Genomic DNA, 22091 nt, shown 5'->3' with positions numbered 1-22091 from the left:
TTTCAATCGTATCTTGTTGAACATTTATCATGTTTGAGCTCATAATATATAAATAAAATATATGAACATCTTTACAACCATATAAAACTTGTCTAATGATTCTTTAAATAGTTATAAAACTCAAAATCAGATATGGTTGAAGTAATAATTCTTTAAATTATTTTTCAAAATAACTTTGAGGCATGATTATCGTATCAATTACAACTTATCAAAGTTCCAAAGATAAAAAATGATTTAAGCTTTTAAAATCATTTCATTAATTTCTGAAACTATTTGCAACCCTGAGTTCTTAGGATACAAAATTTGGAGCTTATAGATACATACAAATAATATAATTTTATCAATTTTTATGAGAGATAAGTTCCATTAATAAATAAATTACTAATCGATTGAAAATTAATTTGTTATAAACAATAATATATTACAAATTAATTAATTATAAAAAGACATATCTAATTCCATGCACAATGCCAAATCATTTATAAATAACAAAAACATTATGACTCACAATTTTTGCACCAAAAAGATAAATTAGAACATTTTTTTTTATCTTTTTTAACAACATAAATTTTTGTTATTAATTATTATATATTTACTGTTATTATTATCATTTAAATAAAACAAAGTTTTAAAGAAAAAAGTATTATCCATTAGTAATTAAATTAATAATATACCAAAATTAAAGAAATTACATTCAATTTAACGTAAAATACCCTCACTTTTTAAATTTTGATTGAAATTAGACAGAAGTCTATTAGATTTCAAAATTAGCACTCCGACTCAAAAAATATTTTTTGTTAGACACGTAGATCCAATCGTTAATCAACCATTAGTGTTTCTATCAGTTTGATGACATGACAAGGATAAAAAAATAATTTTACACTTGATTAATTTTTAAAATTATTATTATATAATTTTATTAATTTTTTTATTAATTAAAAAAAAAACTCCCCATTTGGGGAGCATTGCAGCTCCCTTAGGGAGCCCGACCAAGGCTCCCAGGGGAGCTCTGCTGCTCCCTTTTCTTGGGGAGTTGTGGAGCAAAGATTAGTGCTCCTTTTTTTTTTTTTAATTTAAAAATATAATAATAATTTTGTAAATTAATAAAGAAAGAAATGGCATTTTAGTCCTTTCATAATCTATACTAATGGTGTTTGCACTTTTGAATCAGAGTGTTCATTTCGAAAACTAATAGACTCACTTAAAATTTTAATTAAAACTTAAGCTTTACTTGGACCTAATCCCCTTTCATGCAATTTTAAAGATGCATATCGGCTAGGTATATTTAGGATTTCGCTGCCCTGAGTATCCCTTATAAAAATTGAATCTTAATTTAGTTTTTATAACATGACGTCAAAAAATTGATATAAGACTTTTTTTTTTTAAATTTCGAATATGTTATGTTATTGTTATCACGTCAGCATGTCAATACTACATCATTACCATATTAGTATAGTCTAACATATTAATGCCACGTCATTACTATTAATGATCAGTTTTTACAGCGTCAAAAAGGTGAGATTTCATTGCACAAAATCTCACAGTATATAACTAAATTAACCAATTTTAAACAAAGAGACTAAATTGAAAAAAAAACACATAATATAAGAATCTATAGAGTAGTTTGACCATATATTTGTCATTTACTACTATTAAATTTTTGTTGCTAATTCTGGAAAAGAGGTAAAAGATGAAGGAGACAACTCTTTGAAAATTCGATTGGTAGAGCTTTACCCAATTTTAGGCTTTTCCATTATATTTTATAGCAGAAGGCTAAGTATCATTATGAAATATGTTGTTGATGTGTTAGCAGTAATCACAGTTTACCTTTAAAAAAATAGGAATATCAAGTGGGTTAGAATGACCAAGCAAAAACCACAAAGTGATTCAGTATCCATGGAGGTCCAAACAGAGCATTCTCTATGGAAAATTAAAATCACCATTGATATGTTATTCTAAGGTTAGTGGAGGATAGGAATAATAAGAAAATGAAAAGCGTATCCAGAGGCACACCTATTTCCCAGCAGTTGGTGTAATTAAGAAATGAAACAAGATTTGCCATTCTATTGTGGCCACATCTCCAGGTGTGCAGCCTACGAGGTTTTGCCTGTTATCAACCTATCAAGTATCATTGTATCAACCCCATAAACAAGTAATAATTATCCTCATTGCATGCGAGAACCAGCCAAAGCCTTTAAATAATTCTTTTTTCTTGTTCCATGATTTGCTGAAAATGATGGATGCCAGCGTATCTAATGTTGGTTATCTGCCTTTTGCTGGAAGACATGATAATGTTGAGATATACAACTATACTTAGGGAGAGAGAGTTATACAACTTTTACAGTCTGAAACATTAAGGTCTGTCGAGTGTCTCATTCACAAAACTAAAGGAAAATCATAATGAACAACACGAGGACAATATAACTTTGTTCTGCCAAAATCAACAATTTTGTTTCTAATACAAAACCTCATTATCTACAAGAAATTGGGGTAAGCCCTTCATTAAGTATCTTAAACCACATTGAATTAAGCTTACGTTTAACTGCAACAAACTTGCTTACATTTACCTCTTTTCCAAGACTCCTCTTGATCACCTTAACACCCTCCAAGTGACAAATAAGAAAGAATTCAACACAACAAAATGGAAACTTCAGCTCAAGGAAAGAAGTGCCCAAGGCCTAAAGCAATACAAAGATGGCACTTCTATGCCGAATCAACACCTTCAACCTGCTGCCGAGCTAGGTATCGTTCCCTCCGTTCTTTCTGCAAATCAAATTCAGAATAGGATCCAATGTTAAAAAGTGTAGAAGGAAATATGAACTTCAGTCCAACTGAATAAAAGGGGGTGGGGATGGGGAATTCAACAAGTTTAGTGCCTCACCCATTCATCTATAACAAGTCCTTCCCCAACTATACGTGGTCCTGTTTCTTCTGGAGGCCTTTTGCGTGCTTCAAGTGCAGTCTCAGCCTCAGCCAGTTGACGTTTAAGTTTTTCCAGTGCCTTGAAAGTGAAACACAATAGTCATTCAACAATTATGAAAGATTTGAAAAATGGGATCTAGCAGACAATAAGGCAAACAGAAAACGAAGGAGACATCCAATATTATGTGTTGATTACTTACAGGACAAGGGCGTTCTGGGTCAAGAAAAACTACACGCAGAATCTGCTCAACTGCAACCTGATCCTTCTGCTCATCAAACTGTGTAAATTGTCATATGACCAACATTTTCAGCATTTGTGCAGCATAGCAGTGCTATTTGAAATAAAAAGTATAATGTTTATGTAGAATAGATGTAACCAAGCTCTTCATGATTAAAAATTTAAAAGTTGTTCAAAATTACAATACCAGATACCAATCTTAATGTAACTAACTTAAATATTAGATAGACAACTTGATTAATACTTTACGATGCTTTTGTTTCATCAAAAAAGTTTGGCATGGACATTCAAGTCAAAGTTGGCAATTCTTAGGTTGATATTCCGCAACAATAATAGCAATAGTATCAATATTTCTTCAAGAAGAAACTTAAACTCAAGGTCACATGGATTTTGTTTGTTGACAAGCTGAAATATGCTAAATTTTGCAGAAAATCTCTTGTCAGCCAATGGAAACAAACACTTGCTGATTGTAAAGAGTGTAATTCTGACCATTAAATCATATGGAAGAATGCTGGAGAAACAAAACGGAACTAACCAAAGAGAAGGCTGCAATTGATGCCCTATTAACAAGCTAGAAATATAATGCAATTCAGTGTTAAAGCAAATTCTGCACTCTGAATGTGGATTGTACTATACAAGGAATTGGAGCAGATCCACATAAACAGAGCAACATATTTAAAAAGTTTGTAGGATGAGGTTCTGTTCCCGCTTAAGATCCCTTGAAAACTCAGTATGAAAATTCAGAGAGTAAGAAACTGTTTCCTGCAGTTATTGTCAAAGCCTTTGGAAGCAATAGTGTATGGTTTTGAAGCCATCATTCTGGTCACAACCTTCATATGCCTTCTGGTTCAAGACCAAAGTCAGAAAAGTTGACCAAAAAAATAGATATGAGGGCAGCAATACATGTTATAAAAGAAACACTTGAGCCCTGGAACTTATTTAATCTATAAACTAATGCTTAACATGGTCCACAGCTCAAGCTCACTTCATTTGACAACACGAATGGTATAACAAATATGTGCAAATGATGGATCAAGCTCCATCTCTAATCTCTCAACCAGTCCACACAATCCATCAACAACGAATGAAACTGTCTCGAAACAAAAATTACTCTTCTCTTTGGAAATGCAAAATACCAGAACATTTTAATCAACAAACTCATCAGACAAAATGTAAGTTCTCTTCAGAAATAATTCATTCCACTTATGCACAAATATAACACTTGTGATCATAAAAAAACCATTATTTGATAAAGTTAGTTCACCAAATCATGCTGACAGCGATGTGTTATAATGAATAGTCGAGATCAATTAATGAGCCTGCAGAATATACCAGTTCAGGGACATAATCTGTTTCTCCTTTCACTTTTAAGCTCATGATCTTGAACTTAACTCTGCTCTTTTGTTCTATTGGTTTCTCATTGTTCTCTGGAGGTTCCACAAACTTGAATACTGTTTATCAGGAGAGGAACTCATTAAAACCTTAATCATTACAGCACTCTGCCAATCTCAAATGTGTAAAGAAGGAACCAAAAAAGATAAGAAAAAATAGAGATGACTGGCAAGGCAAACAAAATAAGGGGACAATCAAATGGATGCATTACCAGTTGCAATAAGACTTTCACCAGGAGCAAGTATACCTCCTGGAGGTCGCATGTAACAACTCTTTGGTGCAGTTGTTTGGAACTGTAGGAACCACAAGGTCACCAGCAGTTAGATGGTCCTAATGAATGCAGTACCCACTAGCAACATGTTTTTCTTTCATTTTAAGGAATGAAGAAAACCGGAAATATTATGCAGATAATATTTTTACTTTAAACTTATTCCATATTATATACATGCTCACAGTGTGGTTATTTTTTATCCAAAATTCCATTAAATATTTCATAATATCATTCTGTCTCAAGTTACCAGTATTTAGATCCATAAGTAACTCGTTGTATGTCTTCCACTAAGACTCGCAAGGTCATGTGTAGCACAGTTCATACATCAACATCAAACACAGGTGACATACATGACCATGTGTACCACACCTCAAACATCAACATCAAACACAGGTAATAAAGGAAAATTGATAAGTACTACTTCCATACCTTGAAAGCTACATGAGACTTGCTAGTGTTTTTAATGCCAATGGCGCTCCTGACCTGTTTACCTGGTTCATCTACAAAATTCAAGAGTTCAACGTCAAGCACCAAGAACAATACAAATATTACCGACAGGCAGCAATTAGAAAAAAAAAAGAAAAAAGAAAGTTGACCGAAATTTATGCAGTAAAAAAAATTTACCCACTACATTAAAGTGGAATCCTTTAAAAGGTGAAAACTTTGCATGAAGTGCACAAATGCTACATAAGGTCAAAGTCAAGTAAGAGGAAAGTCTCAGGAACCCTGTTAAGACCCAAATCATTGAATGCAAGATGATGATGATGGGATTTTAGAAGACTCAATGGAGACAACCAAAAGAGGAAACACTTGTGTTATTACAATTGCTGCTTATATAGTAGCTACAACCACCACCAAATGAATCACTTTGTTCAAATCAGCGTACGTTAACATTTTGTAAATGTCAATGGTAACACAGACCTACCACTTATAGAAAAACAAAAAACGGAACTTCTCTACTGAACGTGAGGAAATAAACTTTCTAGCAATTAGCAAATGATTAGCGATGGACTTCGAGTTACTCAAATGCTATTCAATGTTAAGAAAGTAAATTTTAGCGATTGAATGAGATCCTTCCATGAATTAGCAATTGCCATTTGAAATCGTTCTCAAACTGAAATACATATATCAAAGTAAAGAAAGCAATGTAGAAAAGGATATCAGTTCCAGAAACCGCAAACAGAAGCTGCGCAGATCAATCAATCAGCAATTAAATCATTTAGAACGGTCCTAATCAAGTGAAGCAGTATGGAACAATTTATAGTTCCAGAGACTTAAGCAAAGAAGGCCCAGATTTGGAATTAGTAAATGAACACTTCACAAACTGACAAAATCATGCGATGGAAACCAAGCCAAAAGAGCCAAAAGGATCACTCGAAAAGACTCCCATATCAAAAAGATCATCAAAAGAAACAAAGCAGAAAAGAAAAAAAAGAAAAAAGAAAAAGACCCCAATTAAAGGGATGAAAATAACAACAGATTCTTACAAGGAAAATACAACTTGTTGGGAGGATCAAGCCTGAGTCTTCTTCGAGTAGGAAGCAAAGATTTTGCCATAGAAGAAACTGCGTTTGAAGAAGTCGCAGTTGATCGTTCACCAAGCTGACTAGTTTGGCTTTGCTGATAAACATTGTTATTGCCCATCGAAGAAGATGAAGATGAAGATGAAGAAGAGCCATTGCCATTGCTACTACTCGTCTGCCAAAATGGCATTCTACAAAGACTCCAAACTTTTCCTTCACCCTCTGATTTCTCCTCATCAACACCCATCTTTCTTATCTTTTCTTTTTTTTTTTGTTTCCTTTTTTTGCTTTCAAACGAACTTTTGGGATATGTTTATTGATTTACTATGCAGGTGGAAGCTAATAAAAAGTCGCAACAAGGATGGAATTTTGTTTGCGAATGGGAAAAATATGGATATGGGTGGGGGTGGATATATGTCAAACGATGTTTCTATATCAGATACGGGGGTGTGCTTTGAGTTGTCACTGTTGGTGAAAGCTCCTCAACGTGTAATAATATATGCTCTGCACATACGTGTTTTTGGTTTGGCCTTTTATTGTGTTTTTGGTTTTCTTCCATCCAAGTCTCGATGTTGCCTGTCGCTTGTTCTCATTGTTGGAAAATGGCGGTGCTATTTTTATAATTCCACTCATACTTACTATGGGTTAATGAAAATGTGGAATCTTTATTCATCCCGATGTAGTTAGTGTATTAAGTTTGGATCTCAAAGTCTGGAATTTTGCTGCATTTGATTTGTGTATTTGAGGTCCGATTTTATGTACCGTCGCTTCATTCTAGTTATCATTTCCAGAGTCTAGTCTTTTTCTCCAAACTGATTTCAATCTTTTAGGTTTTCTTGGTTGAGTTGATCATCAAAAGATTTGTAAGAGTATGTATTGTTATGACATGAACAGAGAGGGTAATGTTAGGCATTGTTGCAAAGCAACAGAATCAACAAATTTGGTATGAAAAGTCACGGTTGAAAATGATACAAAGGAGAAGATGAAGTAAGAATCCAAAGCATAAAACTGAAACCATAATTTTTGGAAGTGAGTTGTAGTGTCACTTGTCTTGTTCCCCCTGGAAAAATAAACCATGTAGACAGAGAAGCATTAGCAAAAGCGATGGGCGTAGCATAGCCCTGCAACAGAGGGACTTGAAAGTTGAAACTAACCTGGAAGTGTACCATCATTTCCTTTGTAAATTTTTTTATCTGACTTGAATAAAAGTGTTTGGGGTGAATAGAGATGATGAAACGTTATGATGGAACACCATGTTGCTTTTGGGGGGCATTAGAATAACAGCACAGGTATACCCACTGATATTCCCATGTGGCCCTCTTGCCATAAAGCATCTCTCCTTTATGTGGCCATCCGCATACCAAATTATGTTTGACAGGCAATAATTTAACCCACCACACACATTGGGGGCACTACAAAAGTTGCTTTGCTGTATAATCAAACGACCTTTGCGTAAAGTCACTTTCTCTTTCCAAATCTATTGACACCGTCAATCCAAGGACCCACGCCCTTTTACTTGCTTCACATATTAGGTATTAGCATTAGTGCATTAGGTGCTGATGCATCATTAACACTGAATTACAGTTTACAATAACTACCCTACAGCTTGACCAAAGAAAACAAATACCAAAAAAAAATTCCAAACATATATTTTTTTGTTAGATTATAAAATTAGTGCATATACTTTATCAAAATAGTGAATTTAGTCTCTATATAATAATTTATAAAAATTAAATTTTTATACTTTTCAAAATTAACAATATCAGTCCAATTGTTAACCGTATTAAAATTTTTCGGTTATTTATGTTAATATGATATTTTTTTACTAATGTGACATTAAATATGATATGTATTAATGATTATGTAACATTTTTTTATCAATTTCATAATTTTTTTTTCGTTATTTTAAATTATGGAGTACAAAAATTTAATTTTTTAATCTCACAACATTTTTTTTCTAAATCACAAAAATCTATTGGTATTTTTTTTTTAAAAGGAAGTGGCTTTGGAATAAATTACCAAATCAAAGTCCCAAGCCCCAAAAAGAAAAAGTACTACTGCAAAATTTAGGTTATTAGCCCCCTGAATCAACCTGAATTCATGAATTTAACAAAAAAAAAAAAAAACCACATATCAGGTCTATGGATATACCTAATACCAGATCCCACCTCCATTACACCTCAACTAATGTTCCATTTTCATATATACAAAGCCAGAGAAGCCCTTCTTCATCATCCTTCATAGTCCTACCAGTTTCCTTTTCTACAACAACCCAATGTCGCTTCAATTGTACAACGGGATTCATTTTACCTGTGGGCAGAATGTATGCTGCTGTTGCTATCAGCAAGGCTTTTAAAAATGAACCAGCAACCAGGTTCTCTAATCAAATCAAATCCCAGTACTGAACCACGTTCAATATGTAGTAGGGATCACCTACTCATGAATTGCTTGACGTTAAAGGGCGGATTTGGTCGTCGTGCTGAGCCATTCAATGCTTCGTCTATCCTACTGAATACTAACTTTAGAAGAACACAAGCTCTTACAGAACCCTTAGGCTTCTCCACCACCAGCTTCCTGTCAGCTAAACCGAGCTTTTGACCAGTCAATGAAGACAATTTCCGAATCTTTTTAGATAACAGTCCAGATTTCTTTGCTTTCGCTGATTTTCGTGGCGGGAAACGCGAGTGCAGTCGCATATGCGTTGTAGGAACTCGCCCACCTTCTGAATTTCGCTTCACTGCAGGACCAATTTCAGTGCACTCCACTGCGGCTTCACAAGGCAAACTGCCATAGTAATCATCACTCAAAACCTGAACAGTTAGAGGGTGACCAATTATGGCTTTTCCATTTAGTTTACTCATGAGGGAAACTAATGGAACATGCCGTGGCCGATAGTTAGCTTTCACCTCAATCTTAACATCATATATCGATGAATCAGCAGTATAAGGTTTTCCTGGAAAATCTGTCATCTGTTATCTGGAGTGAACAGTATAGCGGGACTGACAGTATGGAAGTGACCATTGAGGGATCACAGAACCATCAGGCAGTATTTTTGCCTCCACTATTGGCCCTCTCGCACGAGGCTCCCGAGGCATAGACTTCCAGTCCTGGAACCCATCAAGCTGCTCTTCAACAACAGACTTGGACAAGGTGCAATTGTATGGAGCAACTAAGCCACCAACACCATTGCAATCAACTTTCTGATCAGAACCCTGAGAAAATCCATCCAAGTGCTCTATACCTGCCAAACAAGCATTTGGTTAATCATCCATGTCGGCATATTTTCTTGAGTCCTGTTTTCGATTTTTACTTGTTTGTCTTGATTTCCTCTTTGCTTTTAACTGCCATTCAGCAGTACCTTTCTCTATCCTCTGACTAATACTATTTAGTGTGAGCAGCCACTGATCTGGTACAACCAGATTCATTATGTCCCTCAGTTTCAGCTTGCCTTCCCAAATCACCAACTTCAGGCGTCTCAGATGAACAAGATACAAATATCGGAGAAAATCTGCAGGTGGTTTATCTGCCCCTGACTAATACTATTCGTTTTTTTAATATAATTCTTTTCCAATCCCATTTAAAATGATTAAGTCACATTAGATCATTTTATATCTGTAGTTATAAATTGCATGTTAATGCTCAATCACATCATATCAACACTATTATTACATCATTGTTGAATTATCACTTTATTATTATCATATCACTAAATTCAATATCACATCTCTAAGAAATTATTATATCAATACAATCTAATACCATATTAGTATAAATAACAAAAAAATTTTAATATATTGGATTGACATTGATAATGTTGGAAAATACAAGGATTGAAATTTTACAAATTATTGTATAGAGACTGATTGCATAATTTGACCTGTATTTTTAGATAAATAATAAAAAGTATAAATTTTATCTCCTTAGTTTGAGACGAAATTAATTTATCCCTTAAAATTTAAAATTTGACTTTTAATGTTAATTTTTATTTTTTTTGTTGAATTTTTTTGACATTGTTAAAAACAAATTGATTAGAACATTTCTTATTTAATTAATTTAATATAAATAATAAAATAAAATATTTTAAAAAATGGTAAATTTTTTAAAATAAAATTAACGATATTAAGTAAAAAAAAAAAGAATAAAATATTAAGGTAATTAATTCAAAGAGCAAATTTATTCTTTTTTTTGTAATTCCAAAATGTATGATCTCGTGTATCTATACATAGTTGTTAAATTGATATACATATCGTATATCAATTTTTTTTTGTATTGAGTATGGAGTATTGCATTGTATCGTAAAATATGACTAAAAATTTTAAAATTAATTCTAAATAAGATTTACACATGTAAAATAAAGAAAACTTTTTTAAAAAAATGTTATATTTTTTATAGAATTGAAGCATAAATTGAAAAAATTATTATTTTTTAATTTAAACTCTCAACATATTTCATAATAATATATATTTAAATAAAAATATATTTTTTATATTAATTTATTAATTAAAAATTAAGAAATAGTAGAAATCAAAAGAGAAATTTGATTTTTTAAATATTTTTTAAAAAATTTAAATTTTAAAGATTGAAACGCATAAAAACTAGTTTTTCATGTTTCAATAAAAAAAATAAATTTTTAATAATTAATTAAAATTAAGTTTATAAAAGATATATCCACCTTATCATACGATAGGTCTAGTATAATAAGATACACATTACATATTATATCATACATTTTTAATATATAATCAAACATAATATAATTATTAATATGTATTATTTTCTCTTAATATTATATTGTATCGTATTGCGTGTCATATAATATTAATAGCTATTTATATAATACTGAAAATGTTGGTGTTTCCATTCAATCTATCCAAGGAACTATTTCCATACCCTCTTTAACAAGTCAAATGTAAAAGGAAATTTGGACATCATTACATAATCTCATTTCTTTTGATTTTCAATTTTTGAGGGATGAAACCTTAAATTTTGCTGATCTCCTTTACGATTTTGAACAAAAAACTTTTATTTTTTTTTGTTTTGTTTTTAATATTTAGTTTGGTCCCCAGCAACTTAGGTACATAATTGTCCTAAGTGATTCTTCAGATTGATTGCGCATTTCTTCTCCGTTTCTCCTCGTTGATGCCATATTTGAACAAGTGGAAGGTGATGATGATGATGATGATGTCGATGATCTCTCCATTGTTGTGGAGCCCGATGACCCCACATTGTTAGTGACAGTTTGGTGCTGCTGCTTTGCGGAGCTCCATCTGCGTACTTTCTTCTCTTTCGAAACCTCAACTGCTGTAACAGTGCCAGCAACAGCCCAGGCCCTACCCTTCCAACTCATCCTAATTTGGCTTTGCAGGAGAGAAAGGCAGTGATTGAGGGAAAACTTAGCCTTGAGAATTTGGACACCATCAGCTTGGATGAGCCTATATTTATGCACGGATCTACATGAAAATGAGGAGATGAAACACTACACTAGTGGCTGTTACATTTTAGCTTCTGGTTTTGGCCAATACCAAAGGCTTTTGTTACATTCTTACCAGCGGCCAATTTTGTTCTCTTCAGCCCAGAATACATGGAGCAAGTTACTGTCTTTTACTTTTTTCTGTCTGTCTTGTGACGTTGCTGTCTTTTACTCTTTCTTTTTGTCTTTCTTGAGCACATTATTATATTGATTCATCATCACATGAAATGCATTATCAGTTTATAATATTTATACATTATGACTAACCATAAACCATCATTTCATAATCGTGTATAAATTTAATTTTAAAATTTTTTAAATTTATTTATTAATGAGATAATAATATTGAGTTAACAATAATAATATACACAATAACGGTACATTAAACATAAATTCATAAATAAATTAGCAAAAAAAAAAAAAGATTTGAGTGGCATTTGGGCCTTAATCTAAGCCTATATACTAACCTCGAACTTGGGTATAGTAGCCCCACCTGAGTTTGTTTTTAACAGGTTCAAGGACCGAATAAAGCCCAGGACGGCCCCTAACAAAATTTTAGCAGTGGTACTGCTCTTTTTTTTGCTTTTTGGTCTTAATTTGAAAAGCCTATGTTTAGGAGGTTCAAATGTAATAACTCAAAAAATCCAAATGAAATGAAAGTCAAATTAAACACAAATTAATTAGATCGGAATCGCAACCAATCAAGCATGAGCATCAAATATACTAGTACTTTTTATTTTACTGTTGCGTCTCTGTTGTGTTTGAATCAAAGTGATTCTGAACCGCTGCTAATTGAACATTTACCATGGCGTTTACTTCAAGGATCAACATTTTAACAAAAGCACATCAAAATTTTACTTTAGCTTTTCTTATGCATGTATTGTGCAGTCTGGTGGATTTCTCTTAAAAAGACTATCATCTATCTATGACTCTATAGCTACTCATGTATAATTTGGTAATTCTGTTGGTTTCTAATAAATAGCGTGGCTGCGTTGTAATTAGCCAAGTTGGTTCAATTCTGTTATCTCCTGAAGAAAAATCAAAGGAAATAGTTGCAAAATGGAAAGAGAAAAGAAAATTGGAGCAAGGACATATATATATGAACATGAGAAACAAGCGATTCTCAAAAGTTATTTTCATTGGTCATAACTCATATGATATATACGATGCTGATATAGCAATTGTTCTCATTACATCTTTGTAGCTATATACAAGACCAGAACCCACCACGGAAAGCCCCGCGTGCACCATGCGCTATTGACCCTGTGCTCTGTTAATGGGCTCACTCCCCAAATCTCTCTTTTCACTGACCAAATTAAGCATGTTCATGAGTCAATGATTCCCTCAAGGGATGTTTCTTCTAATCAAGTCTGTTATGCCTCAGTTGGGACCCCAACAGCTCAAGTACATGACTTTCCGCAAAGATTCTTCTGATTGCTTAGACTTCTCTTCCCTGCGCACTCCACTTGAAATTGCAGCTGAAGATTGAGCAGAGAGCTTCCTGGCCTGTGAAACTGACCTGACATTGTTCTTGGCATGATGGAGAGCTGACCTTAGAGTATAGTTCCATCTGCAAATTCCTTGGTCTTTCAGTGCCTCCACAGCTCCAATACTAGCTGCCACAATCCATGCCCTGCTAGTTGAACTCATCTTACAAATACTCTCTACGTACCGAACACTCTTGTGGATACGGATACGGTGAAATTATTAGAGCGATAAAACAAGGGTGTTTTTGTGCTTTGTTGATGCCTGATGGGTAAGCGGAGTGGAGGGGCATCGTATATATAGAGGGATGATACCGTTGGCTGGATCAGACAAAAGAGGCCAGAAGTTTGGGAAAAAAACTGCCGGCTATTGCTGTTGCTCGTGGTTTTGAGGGGTGCCAAAGCCAATGGTTTTCTGGGTGGGTAGGGACCGCATTCGGAACAATATGACTTTAACATCCATGTAAAAGCACTACATTGCATCAATTAGGTGGGGGCAAAAATGGGATTTAAGATCAAATGTATCAATTGTCGACAATTAATAATGGGCAAGTAGGCACACGGTTTTAAGTGTTTTTCTCGATAAATTCCATCTAAGCCTGGAGTATGGGAGTCCAAACCACCTGTTTTCTCACAGATGCCCAAACCATTCGCCACGTGCTGAGTGTGTATATGCTTACAACTCTTAGTAAGATAGCACCTGTTTCGTTATTGTCTAACCCACGTTGAAGCGTAATTGGCTGACAGATTAAAAGTTCATGCCCATAAAATTACATTATGCTCCATGGCCTTTAGAAATAAAGAATAAAAACTAGTTTCATGCAGGTTTGGTTAATGACACTCTTTTAAACTTAACGTTACTTAACATATTAATTATAGTAATATTTTTATATTAAATATTATTAATATGATAATTTTAATAAATTGAAAAAAAAATTTTATTTAATATGAAAACTTTAAAAGATACTCATTAACGAAATCTTTTTGTAAAAGATATAGATATTTACTATGGTAATCTGATAACAAAATCCTTTGGTAAAATTGATTTTAGGGTGCTTTGACGTTATTGTTCTCCAAAAAGTGATGATCCACAGGGTATTGATGTTGAAAATTTTGATATTAGTTTAAAATAATATATTTATTAGACATTTTTAATAATAATGATTATGAAAATTTTCACTTCCAAAGAGCCCTTTAAATAAAAAAGAGTTCAAGTCTTTTGTAGTTGGATTAAAGTGGTATAAGTGCAAGATTGACTCATGGTTAGACTTTTCAAAACTTGATTGGTTTTGAAATAAATTAAATAACATATATTTAATTTAATAATGATTCTTGGCGCTTAATAGGTTCAGTTAATTGAATAGTAATTAATTAACTTTAACAATTATGCCAACAATTGTATCTGTACAAACAAACATATCTTTCAAGCTTCCCAAGAAAGGATGCAAGTTTTAGAAGAAAACAACAAGAGGATAATGGAGACCATTAACCAGTTTGCATCCTCAATTGCCACAACCTCTCAACCTCCGCCTCTGACAGTAGAAAATGTCGCTAATGTGGTCAATAATAATGAAAATGGAGGAAATGGAGAGAGCAGTATCGACCCACTCCTCAATACCACTCATCCTTCCATTATAGGCAATCCCATCACGGTAACTCCTGCCATTAGCATTCAAAGTTTTGTCATGAAGGAAGAACTGGAGAAACTACTCGATCAAAAGAATAATAGTTTCAACTTCTCAGAGTTTGATATGAAACTATCTTACCCTACTAAAGTAGTCGTTAAGCCATGCCCCAAGGATTACACTAACCCAAAATTCAAACAATTCAATGGCAAGACTGGTGATGCTCGAGAACATGTCATGAAGTTTGTAGAAACCTTGGGAGTTACAAGCTTGGATGATGATCTAAAATTGAAGGAGTTCTCTAAGTCTCTTATTGAGAAAGTCTACACCTGGTATGTTAATCTCACTCTTGGTTCAATTGACTATTGGAACCAAATGTGTAGAATGTTTGAAGAAAAGTTCTTTTCTACCCAAGAGAAGGTAACCTTTATTGACTTGGGGAGAGAACATCAGAAGGCAAAAGAGGATCTTATGGAATACATGCAGCGGTTCAGGGAATGTGTACTAGATATACAATATTCTCATCATGAGAAGGAGCTAGTCAAAGTATGCATCTAAGGTATGTTTGATGAATATAGGGTGCATTTGGAAAACTTACCTCTTCCTACTTTTACCACTTTAGTTGAAGCTGCATGGCGGACCAATAATACAATCCTTAGGCAAAAGGAAGCTAATTGTTTCAACAGAAGGAACACGTTGACTATGAACGCAATCCAATGAGGAGGTAGGGAAAGAATAGGACCTCAAGAAAACCTGAGGCCAAGGAGTGACAACTTTAAGAGAAGACAAGATGAAGAGATTGCTGCACCTCTTCCATTTTCAGTTCCTCTTGACAACGTAAGGGCATTACTTCAAGAATGGATTAGAGACGGGCAAATAAATTTGCCTTACGTATCAAGACCTTTAACTGCAGAAGAAAAGTCCAACCCATGCTATTATAATTACCATCGCATGGTGGGTCATCCATTTGCAAAATGCAAAAACATGCGCAAGATATTTCACAAAAGAACACAAGCAAGAAAAGTTCTGACTGAAAATAATAGGATTCAAAATACTCCACTCCCTGCTTATCAAAATGCCAGAGGACATATAAGTGCAGTGATCGGTATTCAGGAAGAGCCCACCCCACCTTCTAATCAAGAAGAGGATACATGTGCAGTGCTATGGTTACCTCATCCATTGCCAACTCACTCATGAAGACACCTTGTTGCAAACACTTCTTTGATCAACTTGGCTTTTCAGATGAATCAAAGAAGAAGGCATCCATAATGTTAGTATAGATAGTTGGTTTACAAAATGAGGAATGCAGCTTTGTGGGATAACCTATGAAGAAAATGACAAATGGATATGAGAATGCCATAGCATTCACAAAAGTAGATATATGCACATCACATCCTTATCACAATAAGCCACTTTATGTGAAGAGCAATGTCAATGGATACCTAGTGCGAAGGATGTTCATTAATGATGGTTCCTCGGTAAACATCATGCCACTGTCTACTCTGAAGGCTATGAATATAGACTTAAGGAGTTTACGCCGTCCTATGACTATCACTTCCTTCGACAACAAAGAAATTAAAACTCTGGGACAAGTCATGGTGAGTTTCAAGATGGGACCTATTCAAGACGAAACTTGCTTCCATGTTATTGAAGCTGATGTGGCCTATCATCTCCTCATAGGAAGGAAGTTTTTTCACACTCACAATATCATTCCTTCCTCGTGCCACCAATGTATCAAAAGTTACTGAAAAGGGAAGGAAATTTTCATTCTAGTAACCAAGGCACCATTTGAATGCCATGTAGTAAGTTACACTAAAGCTTCTTTTTTTGAGGAACTAGCAGAGGAAGATGAAACTATCATAGCTAGGTTTATAACTGTTTCACTTCCACGATGGGAAGAATACTCCTAGAAAGGGGAAGAAAACATCTCGAAGAAAAAGAAATGAGAAGGAAAGAAAAAACATTTCGAAAGAAAGAGAGGAAACTTCACTAAGATAAGCTCTTATGTTCATGAAGACGAGAAGATGGTTTATTGTTTATGAGGGGGCGAGGGTTTTGGGGAAGCATTTTCTCTTGACCTCATATTACATGAACTATTTGATATACCATGGTCTTGCTTTTAGGTGGAAAAAGTAGAAGGGGAACTTGAAAAATCACTTGTAACAGAACAGCTTCAAGAATAGCCAAAGTAGCACGGTAATGAACTGGAAGAGCTCAACTTAGCTAGAGAGGGAGAAACTCCTAAACCATTCTTCATAAGTAAGAACCTTTTGGAGGAACAAAGAATAGCAATGGTTCAGTTGTTGAAGGAATTCCAAGATGTGCTCGCTTGGACGTATGAGCAAATGCCCAGTTTAGATGAGAAACTTTTCACTCATGAGTTGCACATCTATCTTGGAATCAAGCCAATAAAGCAGCATGCACGTGTATTTCACCATGAAATAGAAAATCAGAAAAAGAAAGAAATTAACAAACTTCATATAGCTGGGTTCATCAAGCCAATTTATCACCCAACTTGGCTGGCAAACGTGGTACCTATAAAGAAAAAGAATAGAGCAATCCAAGTATGCGTGGATTTCAGAGATTTGAACAAAGCTTGTCCCACAGATGATTTTCCTCTTCCAAACATTGATACTCTCATGGATGCTGTAGCAGGTCATGAAATGTTTTCCTTCATGGATGGATTTAATGGATAAAATCAAATAAAGATTGCATTTAGTGATGTAGAAAAGATAGCTTTCAGAACCCCATTTGGTAACTTTTACTATATAGTTATGCCATTCGAGTTAAAGAACACAAGTGCAACCTATCAGCATGCCATGACAGTAATTTTTCATGACATGATGCACGATTGCTTGGAGGATTACGTGGACAACATTGTAGTAAACTCCAAAAAAGCCCTAAATCATCTTGGAGACTTGAGAAAAGTGTTTGAGCGATGTCAAAAATACAAGTTACACATGAATCCTTTGAAGTGGGCCTTTGAAGTAACAACTGGTAAGTTTTTAGGTTTCGTGGTGCATCAAAAAGGTATAGACGTGGACTTTGCAAAGATAAAAGCTATTCAGTCTATGCCACCTCCATTAAACCAAAAGCAACTCAAAAGCTTGTTGAGAAAGGTTTCTTACATCTAAAGGTTTATTCCAACCTTAAGAGATATCATGATGCCCTTTTAAGCTCTTCTTAAGAAAAGGGTTCCATTTTCATGGAATGAACAACAACAGCAAGCTTTTGAGCAGATCATAGGTATTCTTCCTTCCCCTAAGACAATGACTATGCCAATCCAAAGGGAACCAATGATGCTATACTTCACCTCAACTCCACATTTAATTAGCGCTCTACTTGTTCAAGAAGTGGAGGGGCAAGAACGACCCTTGTATTACCTGAGTAGATGTTTGCATGAGAGTGAATTAAACTACCCACCGATGAAAAAAATATTGTCTTACACTGGTGTATGTAATTGAGAAACTTCGTCATTATTTCTTGGCTCACAAACTTAAAGTGGTGACCAAGTCAAATCCAATATCTTGCTTTTTCGGCCAGCCTTATTTGGAAGGATAACAAGGTGGCTTCTCTTACTTGGAGAGTTTGACATTTCAATTGTGCAACTTAAGGTGATCAAGTCTCAAGCTCTTTCAGATTTACTAGCACATTTCCCATCTCAATTTGAAGAAGTAATTCCTGATTTTATTCCAGAAGAGCTCCATGAAATATACTCTGTCAGCACAGAAGATGGAAAATGGGAGTTGTATTTTGATGTTTCCTCCATTATGTTTGGTGGAGGTGTTGGGATAGTTTTAATTCCCTCAAGAGAAGTTCACACAAAAAATGAGTTGTCCTCTAATTCTCATAATAATCAAGCTCAATCAAAAAGAATAAACAAGGTGGATGTACCTAGTAAAGAAAATCCTATTTTTTTAGCTTTCAAGTTGGATTTCCCCTGCACCAACAACTAAGCAGAATATGAGGCACTGATTTTGGGGTTGTATGCGGCCACCTTATGGGAGTCAATAGCTTATGCATCCATGGAGACTCTAATATGATTGTAAGATGAACAAATGGTGAGTTTTCTCTTAAAGAGCCTATGTTTGCATTCTATAGAACTATTGTCCAATCATTATTACAGCAATTCCAAAAGGTGAGATGCGAACATAGCTCAAGATCGACTAATAGACATGCAAATGCACTTGTTACTCTAGCTTCCAAAATACAGATGCAAGAAGAAGATCAAAATACTATTTCAATATTAAAGAGAAGATTTCCATGTCCATCTTGTGAGTTGTTACAACCTCCCACTTATGAATAAGAGGATTGGCGTACACTTATAATAAGAGACCTGCTCAATCCAAGCTTTACTGCTATCTCACGGTTAAAGCACTTCACTCTCATTCATGGTGTGTTATACCACAAGGGAAGTAATGGAGTATTGGCTATATGCATTTCCAAATGTGAAATAGAGGAAAGATTAAAAGCAGTCCATGAATAGTGGTGTGGAGAGGAAGGACCACAGTTGTATCGCTTACTCCAAAGAGTAGGTTATTTTTGGCCCACTATGTCTAAAGATGCACTTCAATTTCAACAGTCTTGTCCTAAGTATTCAAAACCTCCAGATGTGCATGAATGTCATTTTGTAGGAAGTGTGGTAGATTGACGAAGGCCCTACATTAACTTCCTTCAAAATGGAATCCTTTCAACAAATTTATAAGATGCAAGACAAGTAAAGAGAAGAACTCAACTCTTCTTCCTGAAAGGAAATGAGTTGTTCCGAGTATCATTCATGGGATGTCCTCTGAAGTGCGTATCTCCTGCTGATGTAAATCCCTTAATGAAAGAAGTTTACGTTAGAAGTAGTGGATAACATGAAGGAGGGAGAAAGCTTTATCAGAAATTGTTGGATCTTAGATACTATTGGCCTACCATGGAAGTAGATGCAATGAATTGCGCAAGGAAATGCCATGAATGTCAAGTCCATGGAAATGCCATACATGCTCCAACTATAGCACTCTATAGCATTATCACACCTTGGCCTTTCCACACTTGGGCATTCGATTTGATTGGGCCTATTAATCCCCCTTCTAGGGGACTATAGATAGGGTTCTTGTGATAAGAAGAGAAAACGTTTGAAACAAGTAAAGGATGTACCGGAGGTGGCAAAGAGGAAGATTGGAGCAGTTCTTGAAGTACTGAATGTCGTGGTAGGAAGAACAAAATAGTGGTTCTGAGTGAGAATAGGCTAGAGATAGAAGCTTTAAGTGAGAGTCCAATCATTTGGAAAAGTCCCTTTTTTGACTTGTGAAGGCTCTATGTATAGTGTCAAAAGTAATGGTTACAATAAAGGGAGCTATACGTGAACAGGTACAAGAAAGGAAGTTATACGTGAATAGGTACAAGAGAAAAAGCTATACATGAACAGGTACAAGAGAAAAGTTATACGTGAATAGGTACAAAAAAACAAGGTAAAAGCAAGAAATATTTGTACTTCAGGAAAAGGTTAAGAGAGAAACCTCTTAACTACCTTTATATTTGAGCCACCAAGCCAAACTCTGAGGAGCATCTAAAGATGAAAGTAACCCATGAACCTTGCCATATATTTCGGATTACTTTCATTGTCATCTATGTGAAATTGTTATTCTGTGCAAAGAAGTTATTCTACTTGTAATGGTTGTTCTCATTATTCTCTATATAATGTTACGCGATAAAATAATTTTTTAGAGAATAGGTATTAACCAAAATCGACTATGTATAGGGGCATACGTGGATACTTGCAACAACAGAATGTTTCACTAAATGGGTAGAGGTTATTCCCTTAAAGAAAGCAACAAGACCAACTGTGGCCAATTTCATTGAAGAAAACATCATATGTAGATTTGGAACACCCAAGCGTATCTTTTCAGACAATGGTACTCCATTTATTAACTCTAGTGTAAAGGAACTTTTAGCCCTTTATGATGTCGATCATGTGAAGTTAACCTCGTATTGCCTTAAAAGGAATGGTCAAGGTCAAGTTGAGGCCACCAACAAAACTCTACTCAAAGTGCTGAGTAGAATGGTACATGACAATCCTAAGATGTGGCATGATGCTATTCCTGTGACACTATGGGCGTACAGAACTTCTAAGCGAGCACTTACTAATGCTACTCCTTTCTCTTTAGTATATGGGACAGAGTCTATTCTATCTGTAGAAATCTTAGTTCCATTAACAAGATTGGCCTTGGATGCTGAGATGGACAATGATGCTTTACGAATGATGGAACTAGAAACGTTATAGGAAAAAAGGGATAAAGCAAAGAAGAACTTCTCTACGTATCAAAAAAGGTTGAGTAGAGCATACGACAAGCTGGTAAGGAAAAGAAGATTTAAAGAAGGTGACTTAGTACTTTGTACAATAGAACATATTAGAAGAGGAACATTAGCGACTAAGTTTAGTCCAAAGTGGGAAGGATCATACGTTGTCCATGAGATGAACGAGAGTGGATATTGCATGCTATTGAATCCAAAGACCAATGTTATTACAACATCAGTCAATTTTCAATACATTAAGAAGTATCATGTATGACAATACTATCCACTATCTGTATTCTTTTCGAATGATTTCTTAAAATCATCTTTTACCAATTGCCTTGTATTTCTTTTAATTTGAATGCATTATCAACCACAACTTTATCGCTTTCATTTTGGCTATCTTGTGATATGTTAGAGTAAATTCATTCAAAGTAAACTTATTTTCAATCGTAAGCTTTATCACTCTTATTTTGACTGTAATATTATTGTTTCACTTTGTCAAAAGTTTTATGCTTGAAACTTTCACCATATGATTCATATTTTAGCTGCAAGCTTTAACCCTCATAATCTGGCTTTATGTTATTGGCTGCAAGCTTTATCGCTCACTTTTTAGCCATAGTTTGCTATTCAAAAAAAGATCGCAGCTTTAAATGCTCACGTAATATGTCATTCTCATTTTTATTAGGTTGAGGATTATTCTACCTAATATAAAGTTGAGAATCCCTTTTAGCCGCACACAATAATACTTGTGAAACACTCATATGATTGCAAAAAATGAAATACGGAACCAAGCAGCTCAATAAAACTATAAAGAAAACAAAGTAAATGTTCACTTTGGAGAATCAGTTTACAATATCAAAAAAAGAAAAGCAAGGAAAAGCTAG

The 22091-nt window shown here is 34.5% G+C and overlaps 4 protein-coding genes and 1 pseudogene across 4 annotated transcripts; 2 read left to right on the top strand and 3 right to left on the bottom strand.

Annotated features, from left to right (window-relative positions):
• Nucleotides 1–2313: 2313 nt before the first annotated feature.
• On the bottom strand, nucleotides 2314–6812 carry LOC18608624 (vesicle-associated protein 4-1-like). The gene is made up of 7 exons (XM_007043412.3): nucleotides 6311–6812; nucleotides 5253–5323; nucleotides 4764–4845; nucleotides 4493–4611; nucleotides 3123–3200; nucleotides 2882–3001; nucleotides 2314–2763 (listed from the first exon to the last, which is right to left on the bottom strand). The coding sequence occupies exons 1-7, from the start codon at nucleotides 6591–6593 to the stop codon at nucleotides 2704–2706; spliced, it is 813 nt and encodes a 270-aa protein (XP_007043474.3). The 5' UTR covers nucleotides 6594–6812; the 3' UTR covers nucleotides 2314–2703.
• Nucleotides 6813–8470: 1658 nt separating this feature from the next.
• Nucleotides 8471–11693, bottom strand: LOC18608623 (uncharacterized; annotated as a pseudogene).
• Nucleotides 11694–12936: 1243 nt separating this feature from the next.
• Nucleotides 12937–13655, bottom strand: LOC18608621 (uncharacterized). Its single transcript, XM_007043409.3, has one exon. The coding sequence runs from the start codon at nucleotides 13464–13466 to the stop codon at nucleotides 13197–13199; it is 270 nt and encodes an 89-aa protein (XP_007043471.3). The 5' UTR covers nucleotides 13467–13655; the 3' UTR covers nucleotides 12937–13196.
• A 1120-nt stretch (nucleotides 13656–14775) lies between these two features.
• Nucleotides 14776–15483, top strand: LOC148764015 (uncharacterized). The gene has a single exon (XM_088803524.1). The coding sequence runs from the start codon at nucleotides 14776–14778 to the stop codon at nucleotides 15481–15483; it is 708 nt and encodes a 235-aa protein (XP_088659650.1).
• Nucleotides 15484–17216: 1733 nt separating this feature from the next.
• Nucleotides 17217–21193, top strand: LOC148764014 (uncharacterized). The gene is made up of 4 exons (XM_088803523.1): nucleotides 17217–17580; nucleotides 17698–18044; nucleotides 18540–18719; nucleotides 20672–21193. Exons 1-4 carry the CDS (start codon nucleotides 17217–17219, stop codon nucleotides 21191–21193), a joined length of 1413 nt encoding a protein of 470 aa, XP_088659649.1.
• Nucleotides 21194–22091: the final 898 nt, after the last annotated feature.

The sequence above is a fragment of the Theobroma cacao genome, chromosome 2, assembly GCF_053813885.1.
Source record: "Theobroma cacao isolate CCN51 chromosome 2, ASM5381388v1, whole genome shotgun sequence".
NCBI classification, from domain to species: domain Eukaryota; kingdom Viridiplantae; phylum Streptophyta; class Magnoliopsida; order Malvales; family Malvaceae; genus Theobroma; species Theobroma cacao.
This window is presented reverse-complemented; position numbering and strand designations above follow the sequence as displayed.